Genomic DNA, 27,284 nt, shown 5'->3' with positions numbered 1-27,284 from the left:
AATCAGCAAAGGAGGCCTAGGGGGGATAAGAGGAAAACCAGAAGGGCACAACACCTGGAGGCAAGTGTAGAAAGTGTTTCAGGTAGAAGAAAGTGATCATCTATGTCAACTGCCACTGACAGATCAAATAAGATAAGTCCCGAGACTTCCCCGGATTCGCCCTAAGGAAGTCACGGGTCTCCTGGACAGATAAGGTTTTGGCAGAGTAACAGGAAGTGAAAATCTGACTAGAAAACGGCAGAACAGAAATCAGACTTGGACTTCAGAAGCAGCAGTTTGTTGAACTCCACTTTAGCTTTATATGAAGACAGCTATTCAGAACTAGTGTTGTTTGACAAATAATTACAGGTCTAAACCAAAAGGAGAAGCACGAAGTGTCCATGTATTTTCTACTCACATTCAAAATTGCACCTGTTTTCCAGATTTACTTCTTGAATTTAAACTTTCCTTTTTCCACAAAATACATATGTATATTACTGTATATGTAAGTTATAAATATTCATGTACAAGGTTTTCTTTCTTTCTTTTTTTTTTTTTTTGTATGAACCTGGGTTAGAACTGATGAAAGGTTTACCTTAAATGCTTGAATGGAAACGGAGTTTAATCTCAACCCAAGAGCAGTTAAAAATTGGAGGTCTGCCCAGGCTATCGGATGGACTTTGGAAACCTGCCAGCACTGAGGACCCTGCCATTCCATACGATTATGTGTTAATTTTCAATTACTCTGCTTTCCTGTCTTTCAAAAGAAGATTGGAGGAAAAAAATTCCTGTGTTGCCATGGAGAGAGTCTCGGGAATTCATATGAGCTAGTTGTTTCATGACCACACTGAAACCTTCATTACTGTGCTTTTCAACCAAATTCCGTTCTTATTTCACAGGAAGGACTAGAATCAGTGGCACGACTCCGCAAATGGATAGCGTCTGGCTCAACCGATTTCATTTTGCCTCGTTTCTTGGATTCCCCAACATCTCTTTTGTTCTCAGTCTAAAAAACCAGCAGGTTGTGGCTTTTGTCATTGCACTGTGTTCTGTAGATATAAAGATAAACTCTACCTAGCACTCAGTCAGAAAGCCTTTTTAATACTATTATAGTGCAATGCATCTCCTAGTTGGGCCAGAAATAATATTTTTATGGCGAGATCTTCTGGCCCTTAAAAACTGCTTTTCCTTCTTGTGAAGTCTGTGTTAAAAATAAAAAAAGTTCTGATAACATCTCGCCTTTTCTTAAGATTCCCAGCAATCAGTAACTATTCAGAATTAGTGACTGTAATATTTACCTGTTACCACCTGAAGATGGTATCACGTCCAACACAATATATCTTCATAAACTGAATAGAAAGCATAATTTAACCCTTGAGAGAAAGCTTAGGTTTTGGTTCTCTCCAATTTGTAAAATCAGTTATCCCTCATCCGTCTGCTTTGCTGGTTTCAAAATGTTGTTGCCCTTGTTTCCTCATTAATTTCCCTTTTTTTCTAGTGGGTTTTTACTTTTAAAAAGTCTTGACTGGTATTTTAGTGGCGCTCTAGGCAAATTGGACTTAACATGCTGTTTTCTGTTACTTCCATTTCCCCCCTTCTCTAAATTACAATTATCCTACTTTCAGATCTCTACTTTTGAACAGTGGCAGTTGACCTAAAACATACCCTTCAGTGCGTGGTAGGCAGGGTTAATGAATCACAAAAAGGCATGCCTAGACCTGATGTGGATGAACGGACATAACCTAGGCATCTGGAACCTGTGCTGCCTGCAGGAGGTGGATAAGACTCCTGGGAAAGGCGCGCATGCATTTGCAGTTGTATATGGAGAGCTGTATTATGGGAAGAAGGAAAACCCTGTAAATGTAAATGTGTATGGGAAGTGTGTGTGGGTTTGTATATGTGGGCATGCACACACTTTTGCACACATCTGTGTGCTGGGTAGCAAAGCAGTGGTCTGCCAACAACCTCTGTTATTTTTCTTTTCCAGGACTGCTCTCTTCCATTCTTAACAGTATAACTCATCACATACATACAAGGGTGGGCAGTCATACAATCCTCGCCGCTTTCTCATCCATGGGAGAAGCACTGCATCTTGAGCGACAGGCTATGGACATGTGTCTGAAGCATCGCAGGACTAAGCAGTAGCTGTGCCCCGCTAAAAGGGAAGGAAGACTGAGGAAGGAAAATATGCAGGGCACCCTTGGGCAGCTCAGTTGCTTTTGTGATCCATGGACACTTCCTGCCCTTCCCTTTCTGCTTTTTGCCTTTGTGGGTTTGTGCCCTTTTCTCCTTTTGTACCGGATTAAGAACACATAATATGAGATCTAGCCTCTTAGATTTCTAAGGGTAGAGTATAGTTGTGTTAGGTATAACTTTTTCATCTTGCTTACCTGGGTTTGTGCTTTTTAAAGTTAAGCAATACCTGAAGTTAACAGCTGATACTCATATACCAACCAAATGCACAAAGTGAAAAGTTTTATACTGAAGGTTTTTGTTATTGCCATAGTTATAGGAAATGTCCACAGACTTGTAAAAATTTAAATATTTATAAATAAGATAAAATTTCAAAAGACATTAAAAAATAAAAAATGTTAGCATTATTTTCTGCATTGTTCTGAATATATGGTATGACTTAAAACAGTACAGAGTACAATATCAAAGTTCACATTCTGAACCTTAGGAATGAAAGCAAACCTTAGAGCAAATCAGATAGAGGAGGGAGATTTTAAGCCTCTTTTAAAGTTTTAAAAGTTTTAAAAGTGTTTTGTTGTCTGTTTTTAGGTGTACTATTCCAATTCTTTTTTAAAGAAAGCAATTTAATATTTTTGCAATTATTTTAAAAAATTTTTATTTTCAACGAAATTTGCAGAAACTAGGTTAAGGCAAAGGCAATTATTTTTTAAATTATAGAAATACCAATATGAAAATAATAAAAGAATATTACACAGGGCAAATCTCTAGAGTGGAACCTCTCAGGAACACATTCATAGTATCTCACATGATCACCAGCATTGCTGCCATTTACAAGGTTTTTTTCTATAAAAAGCAAGCCTTACATTTGAGATCATTGCCTATTTGGATAAATATATAGCATAGCATTATTTTTGACCACTGTGGCTACCACTATTTTTTTCTATGCACTGCCTATTAAAAAGGTAGAAAATGGGGCTCTTAAATTTTCCTGCATTTTTATTACAGTGCTTGCTCTTGTCTAATTCAGGGATTTATGTCTTATGCTGAGTTATACAGGAAACTTACTTCTGGAGAGGAGCTTTACCCCCTTGAGGATTCTCTGCCCTAACAGAGGAAGGCTCGGTGACTGAGGTGACATGCTGGGTTCCTGGCTTTCATCAGACTCTGGAGACACAGGTCTGACGACATTCAGTGGAGGAAAGAAAAACTGATGAGTCCTTGAGGAAGTAAATAGATTACTAGCTGGAAATGTATATTGTTTGGTAACAGGGGCCATGAAGAGCCACATCTATGAGTTATGCAGTTAATGTTTACATGTTATGTCATAATGTCATCCTGAATATAAATGAAGTCTCCTAAAATTCAAAGGACTATACTATTGGTATGGAGACAGCTTGTTTCCATGTAGCCTCTACTTCAGTAACTACTCTTCCCAGTGACAGTGTTCAGTCCTCCTCTTTGGTCTGTGGGCAGCCCCTACATAACCACCTCTAGGACTGAGTCTACCTATAAAGAGGTGCTAGCTGAAATGCTGACTTTAAAATAAAATCTTAATCTAGGCTATGCTGTATTATCTAAAACCACTTTCAAAAATGATAGATATTTTGTGACTGAAGACTTCAGCTGACCACTCACTAGTAAACCTGGGGCCTACTGGTGACACATCAAGCCTAAAGGTTAGTCTTAGGGAGACAGTTAAGATTGTCACCGTTCCTGAGTCCCTTCTTTCAGTCTTCTTAAGCAAGACAACATTGTCCAGAAAGCTGTGCTTCCTCTAACAGCCTCTGGCAGCTACATTCAGCTGTGGTCACTGAATGTCTGGTGCCCAGGCACATAGGAACTCAGGTGATGCAAGTGACAAAACTACTACCTGAAGACTACTCAGAAGAAGTGAAATCCTAATAGATGGCATTGCTAAAGCTAACATACAACCTACAAACTGACTTCTTCCAACAATCTACCTTGTCTTCCTAATTTTGAAATGGAAATATCCCCAAGTTGATCATTTTGGAATCGGGGTCTAAATGCTATGAGTGTTTAACATAAAAATTTAAGGACTAAGGTGAGCAAGAGTTGTTATAACATCCAGGTACCCCCTGGCTGCTGTGGCTCAGTGGATTGAGCATCGGCCTGCAAACCGAGTGTCACTGGTTCAATTCCCAGTCAGGACACATGACTAGGCTGCACATCAGGTCCCTAGTTGGGGGCACAAGTGAGAGGCAACCACACAGTGATGTTTCTCTACCTCTCTTTCTCCTTTCCCCTCTCTCTAAAAATAAACAAACAAATAAATAATTTTTTAAAAATCCAGGTAGATGGGAGAGGCTTAATTGTTCTTTATCCTTCCAGAAGCTTTTTGTTCCTCCTTGAGAGAATATTATTTGTAAATTATTCTGTTCTCCACTGCCAGTTCTCTCATTACAGCTTACTTCTTAAATAATAAAAATATCTTAAATTCTCACATAAACCGCATGACGTAGACACTATTATTGTCCCCATTTTATAAGTAAAAAATAAAAGAACATATAAATCTTGTTCAAGTTCAGGCTGGAAACAGGATTCAAATGAAAACAGCCTGAGTCAAAAGTCTATGCTCTAGCACAGTGATTTTCAACCTTTTTCATGCCATGGCACATATAAATTACTAAAATTCTGACGCATATCAAAAATAATTATTTATATTTTTTGTCAATCTGACAAAAAATATGTATAATTTCAATTTGTTCACACCAGGGGGCTATTGTTGTATTGGATGTTGTCACTTTTTTATTTGATAATTGAAGGGAAAAAAGGTCAGTGCCCATGACGAAATAGTCAGGTATCGCATGTTTTAAAATTTTTATGGCACACTGGTTGAAAATTGCTGCTCTAGCATGATGCAGTTTGCAGATATGTCACAGAGTTGTACATGTGAAACCTGTATGATTTTATTAACCAATGTCACCCCAATAAATTCAATTTTAAATAGAGAGAAAAATAAGTAAATAAATATGTTGAGAATGTGGAAAAAGAAAGAGTCTATGCTCTAGTACATGGTACCACTCAACTCTGCCCCAAAGAAGCGGTGTGGCTATTCCCTGCCCGCAGTATTTCAACAAGGCTGTGGGCAAGTACTCTTACTTGGTCAGGGTCTTGAGACTCCGTATGGATTACACTGTACTGTAGGGTCATTCTGATTTATTAAGCCCCTAAATCCTCTATTCCAGGATAGTGCTATGGTTTGCTACTTTAGATTCTTCCTAAGGCTATGTTCAAAACTTGCCTGATGATAAGAAATCACCCAGAATTCTTGTTAAAGTATAGCTTCTCCAGATCTCAGGATCCATTGGGTTTGATGTGGTCCCAGATAATTGTATTTTTAATAAGTGACCCAGGTGATTGTTTGCATCAGTCAAGTTTGGAAGACATTGCTGTAGGAGTTTTAGCCAATGGGAACTAACATAGTTTATTTTAAGTATTATACAGTAAGTACCCACTTAATGTTGTGTGTAGATTCTTGGAACTCGGGCAAAACGATGTATAATGAAACCAATTTTACCACAGGCTAATTTATATAAACAAGACGAGTTGCTAGGAGAACTAATCAACGTTATAATGAAATGATATTGAATGAAACAATGCTATTTGAGGACATGCTGTATATTATATATTAAGTCAAAGTATTATTAACCAAATGACATTTCTATAGCTGAATTAATCCAAAGCAATCAGTACATTGTGGCACAGAGTAGTTTCCTTTAGGAAGGACTTGGGGAGTGGGTTGAAATGCCTTTTTTGTTGTTTTCTTTTTGAGTGATGACTATTAGCAAGAATTCTTTAATGCTTGTGACCCTGAGGGAATTTCTGCATTGCTCTGGTCATGGAACAGCTTAAATCAAATAGAAAGTAAGCCATTTTATATAGTTCTTTTAAGTTTTGCCTAAGAGAATTTTGGAGCAAAGTAAATCAAATAAAGAGGGGAAAGGAGACACACAGTTCTAGTTCCTAAAAGGATCGTAAAGGAAACTACTTGTGTAGCTAAGAGAGGAACTTGTGCTTTTCAACTTAAACGTTCATGAATCATCTATAGAATGACTTAGGAGAATATAAGGAATTGATTTTCACAGTCTAATCAGGACACAGAATCCATCTTTGACACTCAAAGAACTCAAGTGCAAGAGTGTTGAAATTCACAATTATCAAAATGTTTTTAATGTTCAAAAAAAGATCTCAAACATGCCTCATCTGTTTTGACACTATGTTTGCTGCTTGTCACAAATGCAGAGTTTCCACCTCAAGGCACCACTCAAAACAGACTCCTTCAGTTGCTATATTTAGGAGTAAGTAGGAAAATAAATAAGTAAAAAGTACAAAATAATATTAAAAGAGAGTCAAATGAGGAGAAAGAAAGCCAGTCCTTTCTGCCCTATGGAATGCTCCACTTCCCAGGCCAGAGGCCTTTCTCCAAATCTGAGTGGTGACAGAAGCACAAGCCGTGACACATACCTCTTGGTGGGAGTGGGTGCTCCAGAGGACATATGGCTCACCATGGTGTCATTCATGTTAGCCAGAGGGCGAGGAGGACTGAAAAAAAAAAAGACATTTATGTTATATTAATAATTACCAACATGTCCAGGGGAAAGCAAATGAAGAATGATAAGGGCAAAAGTACCAACTATCACTGCTGAGGAGCACAGTGGGACCCACGGGGAGTGAGGGTAGAAAAAAAATCAATTGATACTTCCAGCCTCCAGGAAATTCAACAAGAAAGGTGCTCCCTGCAAAGCCAGATGTTCCAGGAGGAACGTCAGGCAATCGCACACAAGCTGCCGCGGGGATGGAACACTGTTGTGGTTTTGGTACACAACAATCTGAGTTCTGCCACTTCGTTGATTTCTCTGCATTTTAGGTGTTTGTGGGATTACTGGGGGTTCAGCGTCTGTTATATCACAAAGGTCACGGCAGCAACTGAGACTCGGTTAGAGCTCACTGCCCTTCCATCAGATTCAGCTTGCGTGTTTTTTACCCAAACAACTGAACTGTTGAATACTAAATTCTTTCATTAACCCTTTATTAGACTCTTCACAACGAACCATATTTTATACCTATAATCCAGTTACCATGCTTTCTTTTCTAACCTAATCCAAGGTAAGCATTTTTGATAACTTGTCCTTTACTGCTGGTTTTCTGGACTCAAGGTCTATTTCTCCCTCTCGTGTCCTGAATGAATGAATGAATCCACACTTAAACTTACCAAAAGGAATCTGTGATTTGGCCTTCCAGCCACTCTTCAGCCCCTCTCCCTCCCCACCAGGTTCACATGACTACTGCTAAATGTTCCTCCTGGGAAATCTCTTACATCCTCTCCTAAATTGAAAGAAGTACATTTTAGAGAAATTTGTTCATTAAAATCAGAAAAGTAAAGCAGAAAAATCCTTCTCTCATATTTAGGTATTCTGAGTACTATCTCCCGGTTTCTCCTTATCTTTGAAGAGCTGAGTTAATTATGTAAAATGTTTTTGTAGAGTTTATACTTAGCAAGTCTTGGTAAATAATAAGGGGCCAAAACCTTTATTATTTTACAGATTTCATAGTGCATTGTAATAGAGGCTTGAGGGAAGAGCCAAGGAAGCTATGCATATCTATACACTATTCTCTCACTTATCACTGGCATTACGTTCTAGACCCCTCCACTACGTGATAGGTGAAAATCCGCGAAGTAGGAACCTTACATTTGTTTTAGTATTTATATATATTTTAAGGCTTTATAAACCCTTCCCACATACTTATAAACCATTCCCAGTCCCTTATTAACCTTTCCCACTCCCTTATTAACCTTTTCCACACTTTTATAAGCACTACTTATGTTCTTAAACATATTCTACACTCTTAAACCTACGTAACTTTAACACACATATACAGTACTGCAAAATCCCGCGATATAGTGAAAAATCCATGATAAATAATTAAATACAATATTTTTAAAAATCCCGTGATACAGTAAGGCCCCGATAAGTGAACCGCTATATAGAGAGGGACTACTGTATATGTCTATCTATCTAGACACTTCTTTTTTATCTTTTTTAAGCCAATTTCATTTCTGGGTAGAGAAATATTTTTATAATTTACCATTTAATGAATAGGATCAATGAGAGCTTACTGATAAACATCCTCCCTTTGTATGACAGGTCCTTAAGTCAGACATTCAGAATTGAAGCATGCCTTTATAAGGCTAGATTACTTTTTTTCAGTATATTTTGTTGATTATGCTATTATAGTTGTCCCAATTTTTTCCCCTTTGCCCCCCTCTGCCCGGTACCCCTGTTCCCTCCAGCAATCCCCTCCTTAGTTCATGTCCATGGATCCTGTATATAAGTTCTTTGGCTTTGCCACTACCTTTACTATTCTTAATATCTGCCTATTTTGTATCTACCAATTATGCTTCTTAATCCCTATATCTTTTCCCCCTTCCTCCCCCTTCCCCCTTCCCACGCATGAATATTTCTTCTTTAAATCCTTGGTTGTCAGACTTCCATACAGTTCAATTTTCTGGCAGTTGTCGTTTTTTGTTTTGAGGTAGTTGTGACCTTTCCTATGGCTGTGCGAGGAGGCGAAGCATGTCTACCTATGCCCCCATCTTGGCCAGAAGTCCTACAGGCTAGATTTCAAACCCACATTATTTATCTTTCTGCCTGCCTTCCAAACAGATATCCACCTCTGTCTCTAAACTTTCAAGCCTATTAACACTACTGGCTTTGCTGAACTATAATCAATTAATCAATTGTTTTAGGTTCATTAATAATGAAAGTGAACATGAACACAGAGACTAGGTTATTATTAGTCCTAAATTTACACTTTTACCACTGGTTCTTTTAAGTCAATTGTCCAAACAGAACAAGGAGACAATTCCTATGAAAGAAGCAAACCCAGCATCATAGCTTTTCATACCTGAGGGCACCACAAACATTCTGGTCCTGGAAACAGAATGGACTTTGCTTCTCTAATATATTATTATTAGCAACCCACTTTCAAAACAAAATAAGGACATGTTCATATTGCTTTCAAAACTAACACAGGTCACACTGCTCTCTGAACCCCACCACGCTTTATATAGTCCCCATCTGGTTACCTGTCCCCAGAGTCCAGGGCCACCTCGCCACCCTGTCTAGGTTTCCTTGCAAACACTTTTTTCTTTTTTTTTGGCCAAAAAATACAGCCATTAGAAATATTAGGTTTCATGCAGCATTGAGCTTTTGCTGTAACAGTCTGGTAACAACAGTATCACTGAGAAGACCCTGGAGACTGCCACACAACGGTCCCTTTGAAGACATGCTTGACTCCGCCTCACTTGCTTCTCACCTGGCTGATCAGAGGGACCAGCTGTAATACAGAGTATCTGTCTTTCTGCTGACTGTCAACACAGTTCTGCTTGCTCATGGTGCAGTGTCTAGAGAAGAGTCACAGGCCTGCCCTTTCACTGATGTTACCCTCTCCTGCCTTTTCTCCTTTGTGGAGGGCACAGAAAATCTTGAGTTTTCTTGGGAATGAGAAGACACCTAAAAGGAATCTGAGAGCGACTAGAGGAACAAAACTGCTTGTATGAGGGAAGAGTCTCCGTGGATTGGGCTGAAATTTCTGAGAGGACTCTCACTTTTACTAAGAAGTATGGTCGTCATGGATGAAGCTATCTATGAGTGTTCAGGCATCACATCACATGGAAGAGGCTAATAGTAAAAGATTCTCAAATGCCCCAGGTGAAGTTTCATAGGCTTGATGACGAGGACATGGCCACGTGTATCACCAAGGGCTGGTACCTCGTGCCCAGTGTGAGCTGGTTGGACCGGGCAGAGAGGGACCGGACCAACCACAGTACCATGGAGATCCTAGAGGAGCTTTTGAATGGCTTCTACATGGGGTTCTCCATCCTGAAATACCATCAAGTTGAATGAGAAATATGTCTGTCACATAACAGAGACAGATGTGAACAATCAGCCCTTCGGAATCAGAGGCAAGTATCTGAGAAGAAAATATCCTTGTATATCTACTATTAGAAGACTGCAATCACATCCACCCAAGGACTGAATGGTCTTGCCTGAAGTGCCTGGTGTTCTCTTGTGAATTATATTCTTTTTTCCCTAGGCACCTCCTGGCCATAAACAAAGGAAATAAGGTGCTAACAGGACCAGTGTACTGGATGTTGACTAAAATTATAGGAGCTCCCAAATTTTGTCTACCTTAGGTCTTATATTAAAGTCTTTCTCTCTAATCCTCTTTTATAAGATTTACTTTTCTTTGACCTATGCCTCTCACATTTTAAGTTCTCTGAGTAAACTTTAAAAATCTTCATGGCAAAATGAAAGACAATTAAAAGCCTCGTGAACCAAAAAATAAATAAACAAACATAAACCTAATGCGGTTACCTAGTATATATCAGTATTAAAGACACTGTATTCAATTTCTGACATTCTCAGAGGAAAAATGACAATAGAAAACAACATTTTATAAGTCTTATACATGGATCCATGTGATAAAATTTCATGATTTGTAGCATTTCATTTGATCTGATGTCACAAAAGTCTTTAATGATCATCTCTAGTTCTTGGCAAACATCACGTTCAATTATTATGTTCCAGCACACATATCAAAGCCCCTTTTCTAATGTTCAAAACCAGACAGTAATGTAAGCTGTAAACTAATCATAACTGCCCCAAATATGATTGATACCCCTTCTGAACTTCTAGCAAATTTTGAGAAGAAAATGGGTATGTGTTTGCAGCCCAAGATGGAAGAGGCATCTGAAAACATAAAGGGACAAAGGCAACCAGAGGCAACAACTGCCACTACATGTCTGAACCTAGAAGTAGAATAGCCAAGAGTCATCACAAACTCTTCATCCCAGACACCATTCTAAGCATTACCCTTCCTCCTCAAAATAACTGTATGCAGTAGGTATTCTTATAATCAATCCCCTTTTACAAATGAGCAAACCAAAGCATAGAGAGGTTAAGTCACTTGTGTAAGTTAACATAGCCACCGAGCCAGGATTTAAGCCCAGATGATCTGGCGCCAGAGCCTATGCCCATGATGACTGTATATCTGCCACGAAAGGTTACTCACTGGGCAGAAGAGAGGAAGTGGAAGCTGAGCCCACAGGACTGGGGAGACCAAAGCAAGCAGAACCAGGTAGGAACCAAATGCACAGGTGCATCTGAAATCAGGGGGTGTGAGAGAGAAACCAAAGGATTGCTTAAAGTCTGCATAATAAAGAGTCAGACCTCCAGATTCCTTCCTGTACTGGGTTGAATAGTGTTCCTCCAAAATTCATGTGCACCAGCAACATCGGAATGTGACCCCATTTGGAAGGAGAATTTTTCAGATGTAATGAGTCAGGATGTGGTCATACTGGAGTGTGCAGGCCCTATTTTAGAATAAGAGACACAGAGCCACACACGGACGAAAGGCAGCACTATGAAGATGGAGGAGGCAGAGAGTGAAGTGATGCTACCACAAGCCAAGGAACACCAGGACTGCCAGCAACCACCAGACACTGTGAAGACGCAGGGTGCAGATTCTCCCCCAGAGCCTCTAGCAGTAACCAACCCTGCCAACACTGTGACCTCTGACTTTTGGTTGTCAGAACTGTGAAACAATAAGTTTCTGTTGCTTTAAAGCCAAAAAAAGAAAAAAGAAAAGAAAAAGAAAGCATAAACGGATCTTTAATATCTATCAGTAAACCCAAAATTTGTTGTGTAAGTCAACAGCTAAGATGTAGTCTTAGGAGATATAATATACACCCAGGCCAGGTGACTCAGCTGGTTGGAGTGTTGTCCCATAAAGCAAAAGGCTGTGGGTTCGATCCGTGGTCTGGGCACATACCTAGGTTGTGGGTTCAATCCCTGTTTGGGGCACATACGGGAAAAAACCAATCAGTTTCTCTACCATCAATGTTTCTCTCTCTCTCTCTCTCCCTTCCACTCTCTAAAATCAATAAATATATCCTCAGGTAAGGCTTAAAAAAAAAAAAAAGGAGGCTTCCAGTCTAGATGGAAGGGTAAGACACACTTCACTTTCTCACGCAACCACAGAAAGAATTACAACCAGATCTCAAAAACAAATAACCACCAGAACCGTCAGAAAATCCAGCTATATCAAAGTCCGACAACTAAGAATTTCAAGAAGCCACATTCATACGGACGGGTAGGAGGGGCAGAGTCACAGAGACAGGGCAGAGAGGCAGTGTGGCTTAAACAAGCTGCAGTGGTGGCGGAACGGATGGTCCCATGTTCATGTGTGGTAGACAAAAATCAGGAGAGATACCCTGGGGACAAGTGACCCCAGGCACAGGCCAGATTGCACAGCCTAGGGTTCCAGACCGGGAACATAAACCCCCAATACCTCTGCCTGTGAGGGTTGGAGCAGCAGAAGAAACTGCCGGATTTTCACTGCTTAAAGGGCCTGCGTGGTCTTAGAACATAAGCAAACCCCAGGGCAGCAACTGGAAGGGCGCCAATCACATACAGGAAATCGGTGAAGTGACTAGAAATAGGGCAAGAGCTGGGCAAATCACCAGAAGCCAGGGAGCAGCACTGTCCCCTCTCCAAGCCCCCAACCACAAACAGAGCCACAAAGCAGTGAAGTGGGTGGCCCTGCCCTGGCAATTAGCTAAGGCTCTGCCCCACACAATTTACAGGTGCCTTTTCTACAATAGGCCATGCTACTAAGACAGGGAGTAAAAGCAGCTCTACCTAATACACAGAAACACAGGGAGGCTCTCTCTAAAAATAAATAAAATTTGTTTAAAAAAATTTTAAAAGGTAATCCTTAAGGCTGGAGAGGATTTTTTCTTCTTTTTTTTAAATCGTCACCTGAGGATGTATCCATTGATTAGAGAGAGAGAGAGAGACAGGGAGGGAGGGAGGGAGGGAAAGAAGTGGGGGGAGAGAGAGAGAAACATCAATTCATTGCCTTCTGTATGCACCCCAACCAGGGACTGAACCTACAACTTGGGTATGTGCCCTGACAGGGAACTGAACCGCAGCCTTTTGATTTATAGGATGATGCTCCAATCAACTGAGCCATACTGGCCAGGGCTGGAGAGGATTTTCTGACATAGGCCATTAATTTACTCCTAGGCAAGAGTGAAAGTACAAACTTAAGCAAAATTTCTAGAAAGCAATTGGGCAGTATGTCTATTAAAAATCTTTTAAAATGTTCATTTTGACTCAATAATTCCCTTTCTAGGAATCTATTCCAAGGAATTAAGCAGAAATGCAGAGACAGGTCTATATTTTTAAATATTTAGGGAAATATTTAGAGTAGGATAATTTTGGAAGAAACCTACACATTCAAATATAAGACAAAGGAAAAGTAAACAATGGTACATCCATAATTACAGGATATTGTGTTGTCATTAAAAAATAATGTTTATGAAGACTTTCTAATTATATGGAAAAGTGCTTAGCTTATAAGAGGTAAAAAAGAATGGCAAGATTACTATAATAGCTAACAATTATTAAATATTTATTAAGTCTATCAGACACCATGTTTATGCTTTAAATGCTTTATTTTATCCTAGCATTAATCCTATAAAATATGGTAAAATTATTTATACATACACACAACATGGTCTCATCTAAATATAGTAAAACAAAACACATAAAGGAAATATATCAAACTGTTAAGAAAAGTAGAATTATAGGTAATTTTCCCCTGCCTATTTATATTTTCCTGTGCTTCTCCAATTCTTCAAGTTCAGTTTTTCCTGATTTTCAAAAAAAAAAGATGCTTAATGTAAAAATTTATAAAGTAGAAAAGTTAAAACAAAAATATAACCTATAATACTACTAAGTCAATTTTCTAAAGTGAGTCTATAGTACTTTTGTTATTATTAACAAATCAAACTGAAATGGAAAGTGCTTTACAAACCTAGGCACAACATTGGGACTGTCAGGAGAAGAAAAACATGTTAAATGGTTTGAGTAGGTTCGAAGTTCCACAGAGCTGCAACATCCCTCCCACCTCCTCCTCCAAAAAGACAGTAAATATTTTAAATCAATCTGCATTACGCCCATTACCAGACTAAAACGTGTGGTTTTTTAATCGTTGTATTTTGAATACCTGTGCACAGAGTAGGCTTTCAGGAAACATTCGTTGACCATGAGTCAGCACCATGCCATTGAATACACAGACGTGTAGATTGTGTAAGAAGTAATCTTTCTGTCATATTTAGCTTCAGTGAGACTATTCTCTGAGAGTGAAATAATGACATTATTAGTTGTTACTTTTGGTAGGTATGTTTATAGTATCTGCAGCCATAGCAAGTTTTCATCTGTGACTTAGTAATGGAATCAAGAGTGGAGAGTGTCTTTAACAACAACAGCAGCAATACTTACTGAGGGCTTAATATGTGCCAGACTCAGTTGGAGTATTTCCCATGGATTCACTTACTTAAACCTCACAACCACCAATAAGGCAGATACTATCATTATCTTTATTTTAACAGATGGAGATACTAAGGCACGGAGAGAAGTAATGTAAAATACCTGAGGTCACAACCAAATAGTGGCAGAGCAGGATTTGAACCAAGGCAGGATGGTCCTTGAGTCTATGTTCTTGATCATTATGATGTAGTGTCTCAACTACCTTTGACTGTGGCACTTTTGGAAAAACTTATTTTAGACTGTTTAGTCTATAAATTAATACTAATTGTATGATGTTAGATCATAGTTCTTGTAAAGTTGTTTATGGAAAGGTAAAAACAATAAAAGCCCCAGAGTACAGTTCTGGTGTGATTTACTCTTTCTCCCATTACATCATTAGAACTGTGCTATAAATGCTATGTGAACTCAAACCATTTGCTTGCGTTAATCCTATTCTTAAACCACCTCTGGGCTGCCGCATGGAAAACTAGATTAACTCAGAATGAATTGTTTCCTTCAAAAACAACTCTCTAATTTATTTGAATGACTTTAAAATCTAATCTTAATTTCAAAGATCTTTTGGATTCCTCATCTCAGCCTAAAAAGATACATACTTTTAATGAGCAAATTATCTAATGTATCAGCCAGGCTATTGATTTAAGAAAAAAAAAAAAAAAAAAAAAAAAAAAGCTGACACTGGGCTCAGGACAACACTGAGTGTAACTCCTTGTTTTAGCTTTCTAAGTTGACTTAGATCCAGGGGTGAACACTTTCTGGGTAGAACTCTGTGGTCAACCAAGAATGTGAAAGTATAATATTGTTGTTTCAGCAAAATTTCTACTTAAAAATTGTGAGTGAATAAAGGGGTACAAGAACATAGCCAACTCTGAAGCCTGAGCCAAGTGAGACTTTGGGCACCTGTAAGGACTGTCACTTTTCCATAAGCCCTTTGACAGACCTCTTCTGAAGAAAATCACCCAGACAGGCAGATACTTACTCCTGCCCTATACTTTAAAAAGTACTTGCTCATTATCTCTTTTTCCCAGAATCCTTTTTAGTTGTAGAGAGGTTAAGCTTCCAGTTCTGCAATTCTCTTTTACCTTGACAGCTATCTGCCAATCATGCACCTGGGGACTCTTTACCAGATGTTTTGGTCTGTTTATTACTGTCAGTATGAAAGGGACAAATATTTTATTATGCCCTATTCTTTCATTTACTTGATTAGTGTTTGCATTTCCCACAACAATGCTTTACATATGAGGTACTTAACCATTTTAGATAAATTCATGTGATTTCTTACTAAAATTTTTGTAACCAGCTATTTTTGCCTCCACTCCTAGATAAAGTGTGTTGCTTCTGAATTATCTTTCCTACTTACTTTGATCATACTTTTCCCATCTTTATGGTTATTTGCAGATTTCACCATAATTTAAGACACATTCAAAACCCACACTGTAGAGACGTCATTCTTTTATCTAACACACTATTAGGTTTTTCACCTCTTCCACACAAGTTGTTCTTTTGCTTCCTCTAAGCCCCTGCTTCCAAATCAACAAGGTACCTATCCTGGAATGTCCTTTATAGATTTGCCAAAGTTACACTCGTTCTCACCTCAATTTATCAGAGAAATGGCTCCAGAAATTTCAAGTATCTTCATAAAGCCTGCTGATTACTACAAACTCCACTTAGATAAACAAGGATCTTATCAGTACACACACAAAATCCATGGCTTATTCGTGCCTAGCACTGTTAGGGGCTTTGAGAAAAACAAAAGCAACTTGCAGTCTGTACCTGCCCAAAAAGATTTTATGATCCAATCAGCCTTCAGAATCCTCAGCCATCCCGACAACAGGCATTTAAGCTTTGGCTTAACATATTATGGTTTTTAGGTCAAATCTGACTTAACAACTATCTTTTACAACCAAAAATGTATAAAATCATTCACAACAAAGACTGCAACTTAGTTATTTCAAATAATGAACCAAAGACCAGTACAACAAAAGAATATGGAAAAGCCCTATGGAATTAACAGTTACAGACATACCTTGTTTTATTGTGCTTTGCTTTACTGCGTTTCACAAATGCTGCATTTTTACAAATTGAAGAAAAGACCCTCCACCAGCCAAAATATTACAACTCACTCTATTGTGATACTAACTGCGGTGGTCTGGAACCAAACCTGCAAATCTCCAAGGTATACCTGTGGAAGGTTTGCTGTGTACCTCGCACATATTTCTTTACTTTTAGAACACTGAAGAGAGCTGGGAGGAAAGGGGTAATGCACTAACATTTGTTGAGAATGAATACTGCATTAGCATTGAGCTAGGTCTTCAGATACACTATCTGAATTCTTGCCACTACTCATGATGGTATTCGTATTTTACAAATAAAGAAATAAAGGTCAAAGAGGACAATTAACATGATCAAGGCCAAAAAGCTAGGAAGTGGAAGAACCAGTCCATTTTTACTTGGTTCTAAAGCTACTGAACAGATCAAATTCACAGACTCACCATCCTAACTCTATTAGCCAAATGAATTTTTCAGATTCGAGTTCTCAGGGAAGAATAAATTCTCAAGTTTGAGAAGCACTGCCCTACTTTAGATCCAAGTCTAACTTGAAGTAGCTTAGAAAAAAAGAAAAAAGAGAAATTTACTCAGTATAATTAAATTCACAACTAAGCTTCATGAAGGGTGAGGGTGCAGCTGGCTTCCAGGACCCTGGAATATCATTAGGACATTGGCTATCATGTTTGCTGAGATCCAATTTGGGTCAGAGTCTATATCAGTCTCACAGCATTATATGTTTAACAAGGAACAGCTTCTGCCTAACATACTGTAGCTTCACCATTGGAGGAGAAACCAGTCCCTGGTTCCAGTGTGAAATTCTCAAGATGATCAGCCTTGCGTCATCTGCCCATTCTGGTCCACAGAGGGCCCGATGCTCTGATTGGCAGCCCTCTTAGAAAAACATGGTTAGGGCTCAGGGAGAACCAAGTCTCCAAAGAGGCTACTGTTTCCAGGAAAAGGGCTGGAGAGCAGTCTAGGCACTTCTGGATCTCTGCTGGGGTGATGAGCCCAGATGAGCACTGGTTTAGAGAAGGTGTTTCTTCATCATCGTTTCTCTCCTCCTAGTCACTTCCCTCCAAAACTTAACAGCCTGTAAACCTATTCACAGATCCTCACATTGAAACACTACATGATCTAATAAGAAAACCAGCCTATCTAATTATTCTATTATGAGGAAGAAGATACATGGGATTTAGATTGATCTATAATAATGGTGCACTGGGGCTCTGGTGAGGTACTAAGGAGGGCAGGTTCTAAGTTCCCTTTAATCTCTATAATTCTATTAGTCTCTCAGAAGGCACCCTGCTTCTAAACAAGTTATGACATCAGCGGAACATTTTTATCCTCCTTGAGCGGTGTGATGTTTTGCTCTCTATTTCCATGTACCAGACCAACCATCTCGTCACTCCATCAGGTTCATATTATAGGCCAAAGAAAAAAAGTTAAGCAAGCAAATAAAGCTACCTTTTGGAAAAGCATAAAGTGCAAAAAAAACAAACAAAAAGAAAACCCCAAATGGTACTGTAAATGTAGTAAAAATACCATGTTACATATTGACAACAAGGATTCTCTGACTTCTAAGGAAGTACATTGTAGTTTATTGGTCATATACAATTAATTAATCAACAGAAGAGATGTAAAATTTCCAAAAAAAAAAACCAAAAAACTACTAATCTGAACATGTTGCAGCTAACTCATCAATGTAAAAAAGACCTATTAACAGACAGACATGCCTCAATTTCTATTTCTCACAGTTCAACAGAATGATTTGTGGTATAAGACATATAATGAAATACTTCTTAGGAAGGACAGGTTTACCACAATCACATTCTTATACAGAACTTTCACCATTAGAAACTCTCAGAGGAACCCAGGTATCTCGCTCTAGCTCTGCAAAAAGACAGAATTATATAATGAGACAATAATTTGCAAATTATTTAATAGCATCACTCAGTTTAATATTATCATATAGAATTATATAATGAGATAATAATTTGCAAATTATTTAGTAGCATCACTCAGTTTAATATTATCATATAGAAAAAACAGGCAAAGATCCTTACAAAACAGATAACAAAAATTAACAGACATGTACTGTTGTATTTTAAAAACCTTTCCACAATGAATCCTTCCTTCGTTCTCCTTGATCATTAAACTTAAGAGAGGAAGTTGTCAATACTTTATATAGACATTGACTCCCATATTTCTGGAAAGGTGAGAAAAGATGACAACTCAAATACTTCAACAAGTTACTGCTCATAGAGAGGTCAACGATGTGTATGATGCACTGTCATTTTCTGACCTGTACAAATTTTGAGATTTATTTTCAAAAAATGGAAACAAATACATTACTATAAAAAACATGCTTTCATGTTTTTTTTTTACAATTAGCTATACAGAAAAAGATACAGTAGGCTTCCCCCTTTTTGTAATAATTGCCTGAGAAATTCCAGAGACTCCTGACAAAAATAAACACAATCATCATCAACCCAGTTGCTCAGGCAGCAAAAACATAGGAAAGAAAAGCTACCAAACCTTTACATTCTGTAGCAAGTGCTTCTTTTTTCTCTATGAATCTGGCATCTAATGCATTATACTGCTATTGTCTCTAAGGAAACAGAACAATCACATGACAAAGAATCTTCTCTACAAAGTAGTTCACCCCACAGAGCATTTTGGGAAACAGCAGATACACGAGAACAATTCATCAGAAGGCAAACACACATCACACTCCGGCAGCCGGCGAGTGGTCAAACACGCAGCCAATGACAGGAAGGCAGATGCAGCACACAGAGCAGGTGCCACTCCTTAGAAGATTAAGCATGAAACACACCCTCTTGCAATAGAGTAGTGGCCTGATGAACCCAGACAGCAATTCCATTCTGATGGGGACTTAAAGGAGCATCCCTCCACCTCCTCTCCAAGGGCCTCTCCTAATTTCCAACTGCTTGATAAGAAAACACCCGGCAGTACTGTGTCTGCCACACAAACTAGGTAGGTAGCGATTGGGAATGCAAGCAGAGTAGGGGCGGGGGACTAGGACAGTGATGTCTGCCCACCCCGTGGATGCAAAGAGCTCCTTAATTTAAAAAGGCAGCTCCTCAGAAGGCAGCTGAAGCAGACAGCTCTACAGTGTGGGCTGCTGAATGGGCTTTCAGGGACACCTCCCACAGGGCATCCACAGGACGAGAACGGCCCTGACACATTTCAGCCCTCCCTCAACTAGTGTAACTCAGTTATTGTTAACAGTTTCCTCCTAGTACGCTGTGGTCCAGAGGCCCTTTCGATTGTTACTTGTCTGATTTCTCATGGCTAAAAATCATTTTCCTAAGCACATCTCCCATGTCCATTCTGCTCCAAACCATCAATTCTCTGCTAGTCCCCAAATTGGGACCACCCCTGCCTCTCTATGGTCACTATCTAGACACTACAGCCTCAGCTTTCCAGTTTCACCCCTTCCTTAAACTGCCTATGTGCTCAGGCCCTGGACTCTGCCACAGTGAAACAACACAAAACAAAAATGGCAAAAGATATCTAAGTAGTTACACAATAATTGGGGAAGTCAAAAATGAAACTCAGACTAACAACCTAAGTGTCTGCAAAAGAATTCTACCCTTTGCTTAAATAAAGGAGAGGTGAAAAAAAGACAGCTCAACCAATCAGACAGCTAAATAATTAATATAAACACACTGACATCAATAATAACAACCTAAAGAATAAAACAGATGCAGGCATTAGACTGCTTGGCAGAAAATGAGAGCTGATTTATTATAGATGGCATATCAAAAATACAGTAAAAAAAACAGCAGTGGGATAATATCTTTCAAGGCTACACACGAAGGATACCCAAGAGGGAGCGGAGCACAGACTGTGAAGGGCAGGGTGAATGACGGCTGAAACGAATACCATGCATAAAAAACCCTACAGAATACCTGAGATTAAAATACCTCACTCTTATAATAAAAACACATCAAAGGGGAAGATGAGGCAGTGGAGAGTGGAAAGAACACCAATTTGGGAGAACTGGGCTCCTGCTCCAGTCTGGGTACGAAGCAGTTTACATGACCTGGACAATGAAGCCCTTTGTGCCTCAGCTAAAGTGACCTGCGGAATGAAGGGGGCTGGTTCTAGAACAGTGGTTTTCACATGTTCCCTGGGCATCATAGGATTCCACGAGTCGCTTCAGTAACCACAGATGGATCATTACGACCCAGCCTCACTTCAGTAAGAGCAGCTCCACTTCTGCTCCACACAAGACTTCATAAACCAAAATGATCCACTGCTGTTTTACAAAGTCTGAAAACACTTTTCCTTACCACAGAATTTAAGTCAGAAATCTCTGCTATGCTTACTCATTGTGTCTAGTTCTTTCCTTTTACGGTCCTTAATTTGCAATTACACGTAATTAGCATTTACATATAATTAGTGTTTACTTTCTGAGTGGTCTCACTCAGGAGGCTGTGAACTTGGGGAGAGCAGAGCCCACAGGGTTTATTCCACCACTGTGTTCACACTACGTGCCTGCATCGTAACTGGCACGCAGTGGGCGCTCAACAATTTCATGATTTTATTTTCCATTCCAATCTACTTAAAAGCGCAAACTGGTGAAGGGCTCACCTGAACTGAACTGTAAATGGAGATGTCCTAGCAAGGAATTCAAAGAAGGAGAGCCAAAATCCTTGAGTGGGAGGGGCAGCTGAATAAATTCTCAGGAATATAAGGGAACACGTGAAAGCAGCAGCACCTCCTGCACGTACCTAACGCATCAGGCCACCTGTGCCTGTGAGATCCATCCTGGTATTTAATTTCTGGGCCAAAAGAACCTAAAAGTAATTTTAAATGCCCTAATGCATTAGGGGACCTACCAAAGGGACAAAGAACCACACATCGTTACACTGAATGTGCACCACAGTTTCTGCTAAAAAAGCCACACAGAGACCTTTGGAAACAGTGATATGACAGTAAATTCTAAATTAGCTAAAGAAGTAGTTGAGGAACTTCTGGTTCAAGGTGGCAGAGTGAGCCCATGCTAAGAGCTCACCCTCCTGTACCAAATAAAATGATTTAAAGATAAAAAACTAAATGGATGCATGCGTGGCAAAAATGAGAACTCTCTTTAAGCCTATAAAAATAAAGAAGTATCAGCCCTCCCCAAGGAAGACAACAAACAAGAAGCCATCGTGGTGACAAGGGCCGAGCTGAGCCGCCATGAACCAAACAGAAAGGCGGCAGGTCACCTTTGGGAACTTAAACCCCCTCAAAAAACAAAACAAAACAAAACAAAGAAAACAGAGCATCTAAAAAGGTCTTTAAAATGAGTTCACTTAGTATCCTCAGACACCTAAAGGATAGAATAGCATCCATAAAATGTTCTAAAAAATAACTAATTAGGGATTTAAAAAAAATGAAAAACATTATTATTGAAATTTTAAAAACTCCACAGATAGGCTGACTATAAGACTGAAAACAGCTAAGCATTAATGGTACATTTTTTTAAGTCAAGACATAGGAGAGCCAAATCCTGTTTTAAAGTTATATCTCAGAGTTCCAGAGAGACCAAAGGGAAAGTAGGAAAGGCAATGGATCTGAAACAGATAATGGCTGAGAATTTTTCAGAACTGATGAATGACTTGAGCCTATAGAAAATAAGAATCCTCTGAGTATTACAAACAAACTAAATATTAAAAAAAAAAAGGCTCATACCCAGATAGATTATAGTAAAACTTCAGATTCGTCGTCGTCGGCAGCCGTCCGTCTTGCGAGACGATGGTGTAGCTTCTTAAGAGTCTATCTGCACCGCCGAGAATGGCTGTGCAGTCCGACTCGGGAGTGACACGGTATCTGTCTCCTCCCGTGTTGAATCGACATCTTGCGATGACGCTGGAGTGTCCTCTCCAGTGAAGCTGAAGCTACAGAGCCTGGGCAGGGTGATATGGAGGGTCTGCTGTTGCCCATGCAGCAGACCCCCCCCCCTCTTCGCAGCTGAAGGGTCCAAGGGAAAGACGGAGTCAATACAGCTTGGCTTCAGGTGCGCCGCAGGAGTTGCCGGTGTTGACTACAACGTCAAACCGCCTTAGGGACTCCGGCTCCGGATTTTCTGTCGGGGTTTACTCCCTTAGCCTTTCCCCTGAAGAGGTATGCCGCAAGGCAGCGGAGGTTTTTTGGAGTCAGAGTTTTCCTTCTCTGATGTGCCCTGACTGGAAGATCGAACCAGCGACACTTAGCTCGCAGGCCGACGCTCAATCCACTGAGCCAAACCAGCCAGGGTTTAAATATATATATATATATTGCGACCATTTCTTTATTAAATTATACAAAAAGAGGAGTTGAGGGGGGCAGCTGTGGGGCTTGGTCCCAACCCTGACCCCACCCCGGCCTGGCGCTGTCTGAAAGAAGGGGATCTGGGGGAGACCCAGGGATCAGGCAGGGTAGGGATGGACAGGACAGGAGGCTAGGATGCAGAGGTCAGGAAGGAGAGGCTAAAAGAGGAGGGGTGAGAGTGGCTGAGGGAAGAAAGGAAGAGAAGAAGAAGAGAGAACGGGGCAATTGGAAACCAGCTGGGGAGCTCAGATGGAACAGGTCAGGAGATGGAAAATGGCAGAGTGAGGATGGAGGGGCAGTGTCCGGAGAGGTGGACATGAGAAGGCTAGGGAGAAAGAGGGTGGCAGCTCTAATGCAAGGCCCAGAGCAAGGAGCCAGGTGAAGAGTAGCTGAACTCATCTGTTCCTTCCCCCATCTCAAGGCCCCGGGGGGGGGGGGGTGTCTCCCACCCCAGCCCATTGGCAGGGGGCTCATGCTGATGCCCCATTTTCTGTCTTCTGCCGCTTGGGATCAGCTTCATCCTCCTCTTCAGGAGCTCTCTCCAGCGCGGGCCCTTCGTCGTCGTCATCTCCTTCTTCCTCATCTTCTTCTTCCCCTTCATCTTCCTCTTCTCCATCCTCAGCAGTTTCTTCTTCTTCCTCCTCAGCTCCGTTCTCCTCCTCCTCCACTTCTTTCTTTCGCTCTTTCCGGCTTGCCTTCTCTTCCACCTTTTCTTTCTTCTCCTTCAGGTCCTTGGCGCTTAATTCGGCCGCTGCCTCCACGCTCTTCTCCGACATGGTGCCGGCCCGGGCCGAGGCTGGCGGGGAGCCGGGGTCCCGGGGCCGGGGCCGGGACGGAGGGGCCCTGGACGGCGTAAGGTGGCCGCGGCCGGAACCTGGCGCGGTGGCAGCGGCCTCTCAGCAAGCTGGGTCTATGGAAGAGGCGACAGAGGCGCGCGGGGTGGGGCGGAGGTGGGTCTGGAGTGGAGACCCGCAGGGCTGCGGCCGTCCAGAGAGCGGGCGGAAGGGCGGTGCGGGCGGTGGCCGGCACGCTCCGGCCGCGGTCGCTAGGTCGTCTGCTCTCCGCCCCCGCACCCACAGAGCTGCCGCCGACCAGCCGCTATTAAATATATATTATTCTGAAATATGTCATTCTATATATAGTATCATATTGTATCCTACATATTGCTTTTATCTTTCTGTATATTTTAATTTATATATAAATACATATATTTTACAAATTACATATATTGATACATATTACTCTACTTTATTTTCACTGTTGTATAGTATTCTATTGTGTGTATGTGTACTACAATTTTAAAATCAGTTCTTCTGTTGATGCACATTTAGGTTGTTTCTAGTCCCTGGTCTTTCAGACAGAGATACAATGAACATTTTTTGCACATATCTCCTTGTGTTTATATGCAGGAGTGTTTCTAGGATATTTACCAGAGAATAGAATTACTAGATTAAAGGTGTGTCATCCTCATCTCTGCCAGATTTTGTTAAATTTCTCTGTGAAGGTATTGAAGTACACTTGGTGGGTTGGATTTGACAGATGGAAATTTCAGTAAGAGGAATGAAGAAGGAAGTATCTGTACCTTTATATGAAAAATAAGCCATACACTTAAAAAATCAACTCTTTGCATTGTTTTGTGCTTTCTTCTAATTCTTATCAAGTACACACACACACACACACACACACACATTTTACTCTGTTTTTTTAAATCAGTATACACTGTATGTCTTTTTTTAATAATACTTTACTTGGATGAATATGTTTTTCCATAGAATACATGCTATATTAAATGAATGCACTGGAAGTATTATATTTAACTTTCCTTAATTTTCCTAGGTCAATAATTATAATTAAAATATAAAAATACCAATCTGAAGCCAGCTCTTCAGCATCTTCAATGATCCAGTGACCCAGGGAACAATAGTTCATTGAATTATAAAGTGACTCTTCAATGAGCAAGGTTAGAAGGAAACTTGAGACAAGTTCTGTCAGAGGCCAAAGCTTGATACACATGGTCAAATATGTAAACCTTTATTCCAAATATCTTAACCTAAGGGTGTCAAAGTCCTAATGATGCCCCTGGACAACTGCAGAAAGGTAAATGCTCAGGAATTGCTCAATCGTTCTTGGTGCTCCCTGATTGACATGTATTCTCCTGACCTGACATCTCAGTCCTCTCAAGTGGCCCTCCCAGACCAGCTCTCCTGCCTCTTCTCTCTCTGCTCCTTCTCAGGCACCAGTCTACTGGTTCTCAACCCAAACATGAGAGAATGGGCAAAAGAAGGCAAAGATTGCAAAAAATTCTCCCAAGCAATCCAGATTTGCTTTCATGCCTCAACTGAGAACCACTGCTTTGTCAAAAAGAACTGACTACTTATCACTCCCTATGTCTCCCATCTCTACACCTTTGGTATAAGTCATTCCTCTTACTGAAAACTTCAGATTACCAATGGTATAAAGACCTAAAATTTACTAGTAAAATATGAGAAATTCAACAAAAAGGAAGGAGAAGCAGGTTGTTATCAGCAAAATTGGTTACAGGATAACAGAGGAATGATATCTTCAAAGAATGAAAACAACTTTTGTGACTCTAAATCCAGCCAAATTATCACTCAGTAGTGAGTATGTACAGTAACTAGACAAGAAAAAGAAATAAGACATCTAAATTGTAAAGGAGGAAGTAAAAATATGTCTATTTGCAGAGGATGTGGTCTCATATACAAAAAACCCTACAGCTAACAAACAAGTTGAACAGAGTTGCAGGACAGAAGGTCAATATAAAAAAAAAGTTGTATTTCTACATACTGACAATGAACAACCTGAAAATGAAATTAGGAAAACAATTTAATTTGTAATAGCATCAAAAAGATTAAAATACTTAAAAATAAATTCAATCAAGAAAATACAAGACTTGTACACTGCAAACTACAGAAATAAAGAAGACCTAAACAAGCAGAAACACACTCCACGTTCATAGAATGGAAGACTTAGTATTACTGAGATAGTGGTAACTCCCCAAATTGATCTACAGATGCCATGCAATCCCTGTAAAATCACAGCTGCCCTTTTGTAGAACTTGACAAGTTGATCCTAAATTCATATGGAAATGCAAGCAATGTTGAACTACCAAAACAATCTTCCAAAAGAATAAATTTGGAGGATACATACTTCCTGATTTCAAACAAACCTTTCTAAGTAGTCTAATTTGCTTTGTGTTAACAGGTTCAGAGATATTTGTAAATTATGTGGATTAATTAAATGGGTTAATAAACTATCCATTATTCTCTCTAGCTACACAGAAATTCCTAGTTAATTTCTGAAATCAATGGCTTTAAAAAAGTTTCTACGTCTAAACACTGGAAGAATTGACCAACAGATCAGAAGGCTCCTCAAGAAGCTAACTGGAAGATAACGGGTGAGAAGATTCCCATCACTGCGGGAGCTCCATCCACATGCCGCCTCTATGTTCACTGTACTGCCGGCCGCCCAGAGTAGAGGTATGGCTGACGGCAGCCCCCTCCCAGCTTCTCCACCTAACTCAAGGTCCTCACTGCTTCTCCGCTGTCCCCACATCAAGGTTGGGGAAATGACAAACAGACACAGGCACAGAAAGCTAAAGATGCTGAATAGGCTGTGAGCTGAAAGTGACTTTCATGACGTGTTAGGAGGGGTCTAGGGTATCTTTTGTTTCAAAGATGTTAGATGCTTGGATCCACCAGTACTTTCTCATTTGTAACTTACCCCAGTGCACCTACATCAACAAGACATCTGACTTGCTTCATTTAAAGGTTGACATGATCAAGCAGTTTTTGGAGATCCTTTCTTGGGAAAAATCACCTTGTATTTGGGGTTGCTTCCCCTATTTTTAAAAAAGAAAAAAATATATCGAAAGCTTGCTGCCACTTGTACTTATATTTATTCCATTCCTCTCCCTCCTTCCACTGCTTCTTACAATATTTAAGATCACAATAAATTAAAACTATAACTTCATTTCATTTTCATGACTCAATTCCATCCAAACACTTTAAATGTATCCTTGTCATTAGTGCCTTGCTCATCACTGAAGGCCCTCTGAGCCATCACACAGTTCTCCAGAGTATAATGTGGTCATTTCTGTCAAATTGCTTAGAAACAACTCCTCTGTATCTAATGCTCTCTATGGAAAATTTACCATAAGCTTCTCCCATAATATTAAGCCAGTTGGCATTTTCATCTATAATCACTTACTGCATTTTTATTTTTAAAATTGAATTTAATCTTTCCTACACACATAAGTAATAAGTTTGATCTAATGGGAATACAGGGAACACTGCACTCAATAATCTG

At 39.9% G+C, this 27,284-nt stretch overlaps 1 protein-coding gene and 1 pseudogene across 14 annotated transcripts in view; both read right to left on the bottom strand.

Moving 5' to 3' along the window:
- DTNB (dystrobrevin beta) overlaps positions 1-27,284 on the bottom strand; it is a 207,661-nt gene that overhangs the window by 57,058 nt on the left and 123,319 nt on the right. For all 14 annotated transcript variants that reach the window (XM_090281077.1, XM_090281081.1, XM_090281084.1 and 11 more), the window contains exon 10: positions 6,658-6,735. In XM_090281077.1, coding sequence (XP_090137203.1) covers positions 6,658-6,735 — 78 coding nt within the window. The remainder of the gene's footprint in view (positions 1-6,657; positions 6,736-27,284) is intronic.
- Positions 23,399-23,766, bottom strand: LOC150005778 (parathymosin pseudogene; annotated as a pseudogene).

This window comes from Furipterus horrens, unplaced genomic scaffold (genome assembly GCF_987537825.1).
Source record: "Furipterus horrens unplaced genomic scaffold, mFurHor1.1.pri manual_scaffold_6, whole genome shotgun sequence".
NCBI classification, from domain to species: Eukaryota; Metazoa; Chordata; class Mammalia; order Chiroptera; family Furipteridae; genus Furipterus; species Furipterus horrens.
Note: the sequence above shows the minus strand (reverse complement) of the source record. Positions and strands in the feature narration are given on the sequence as shown.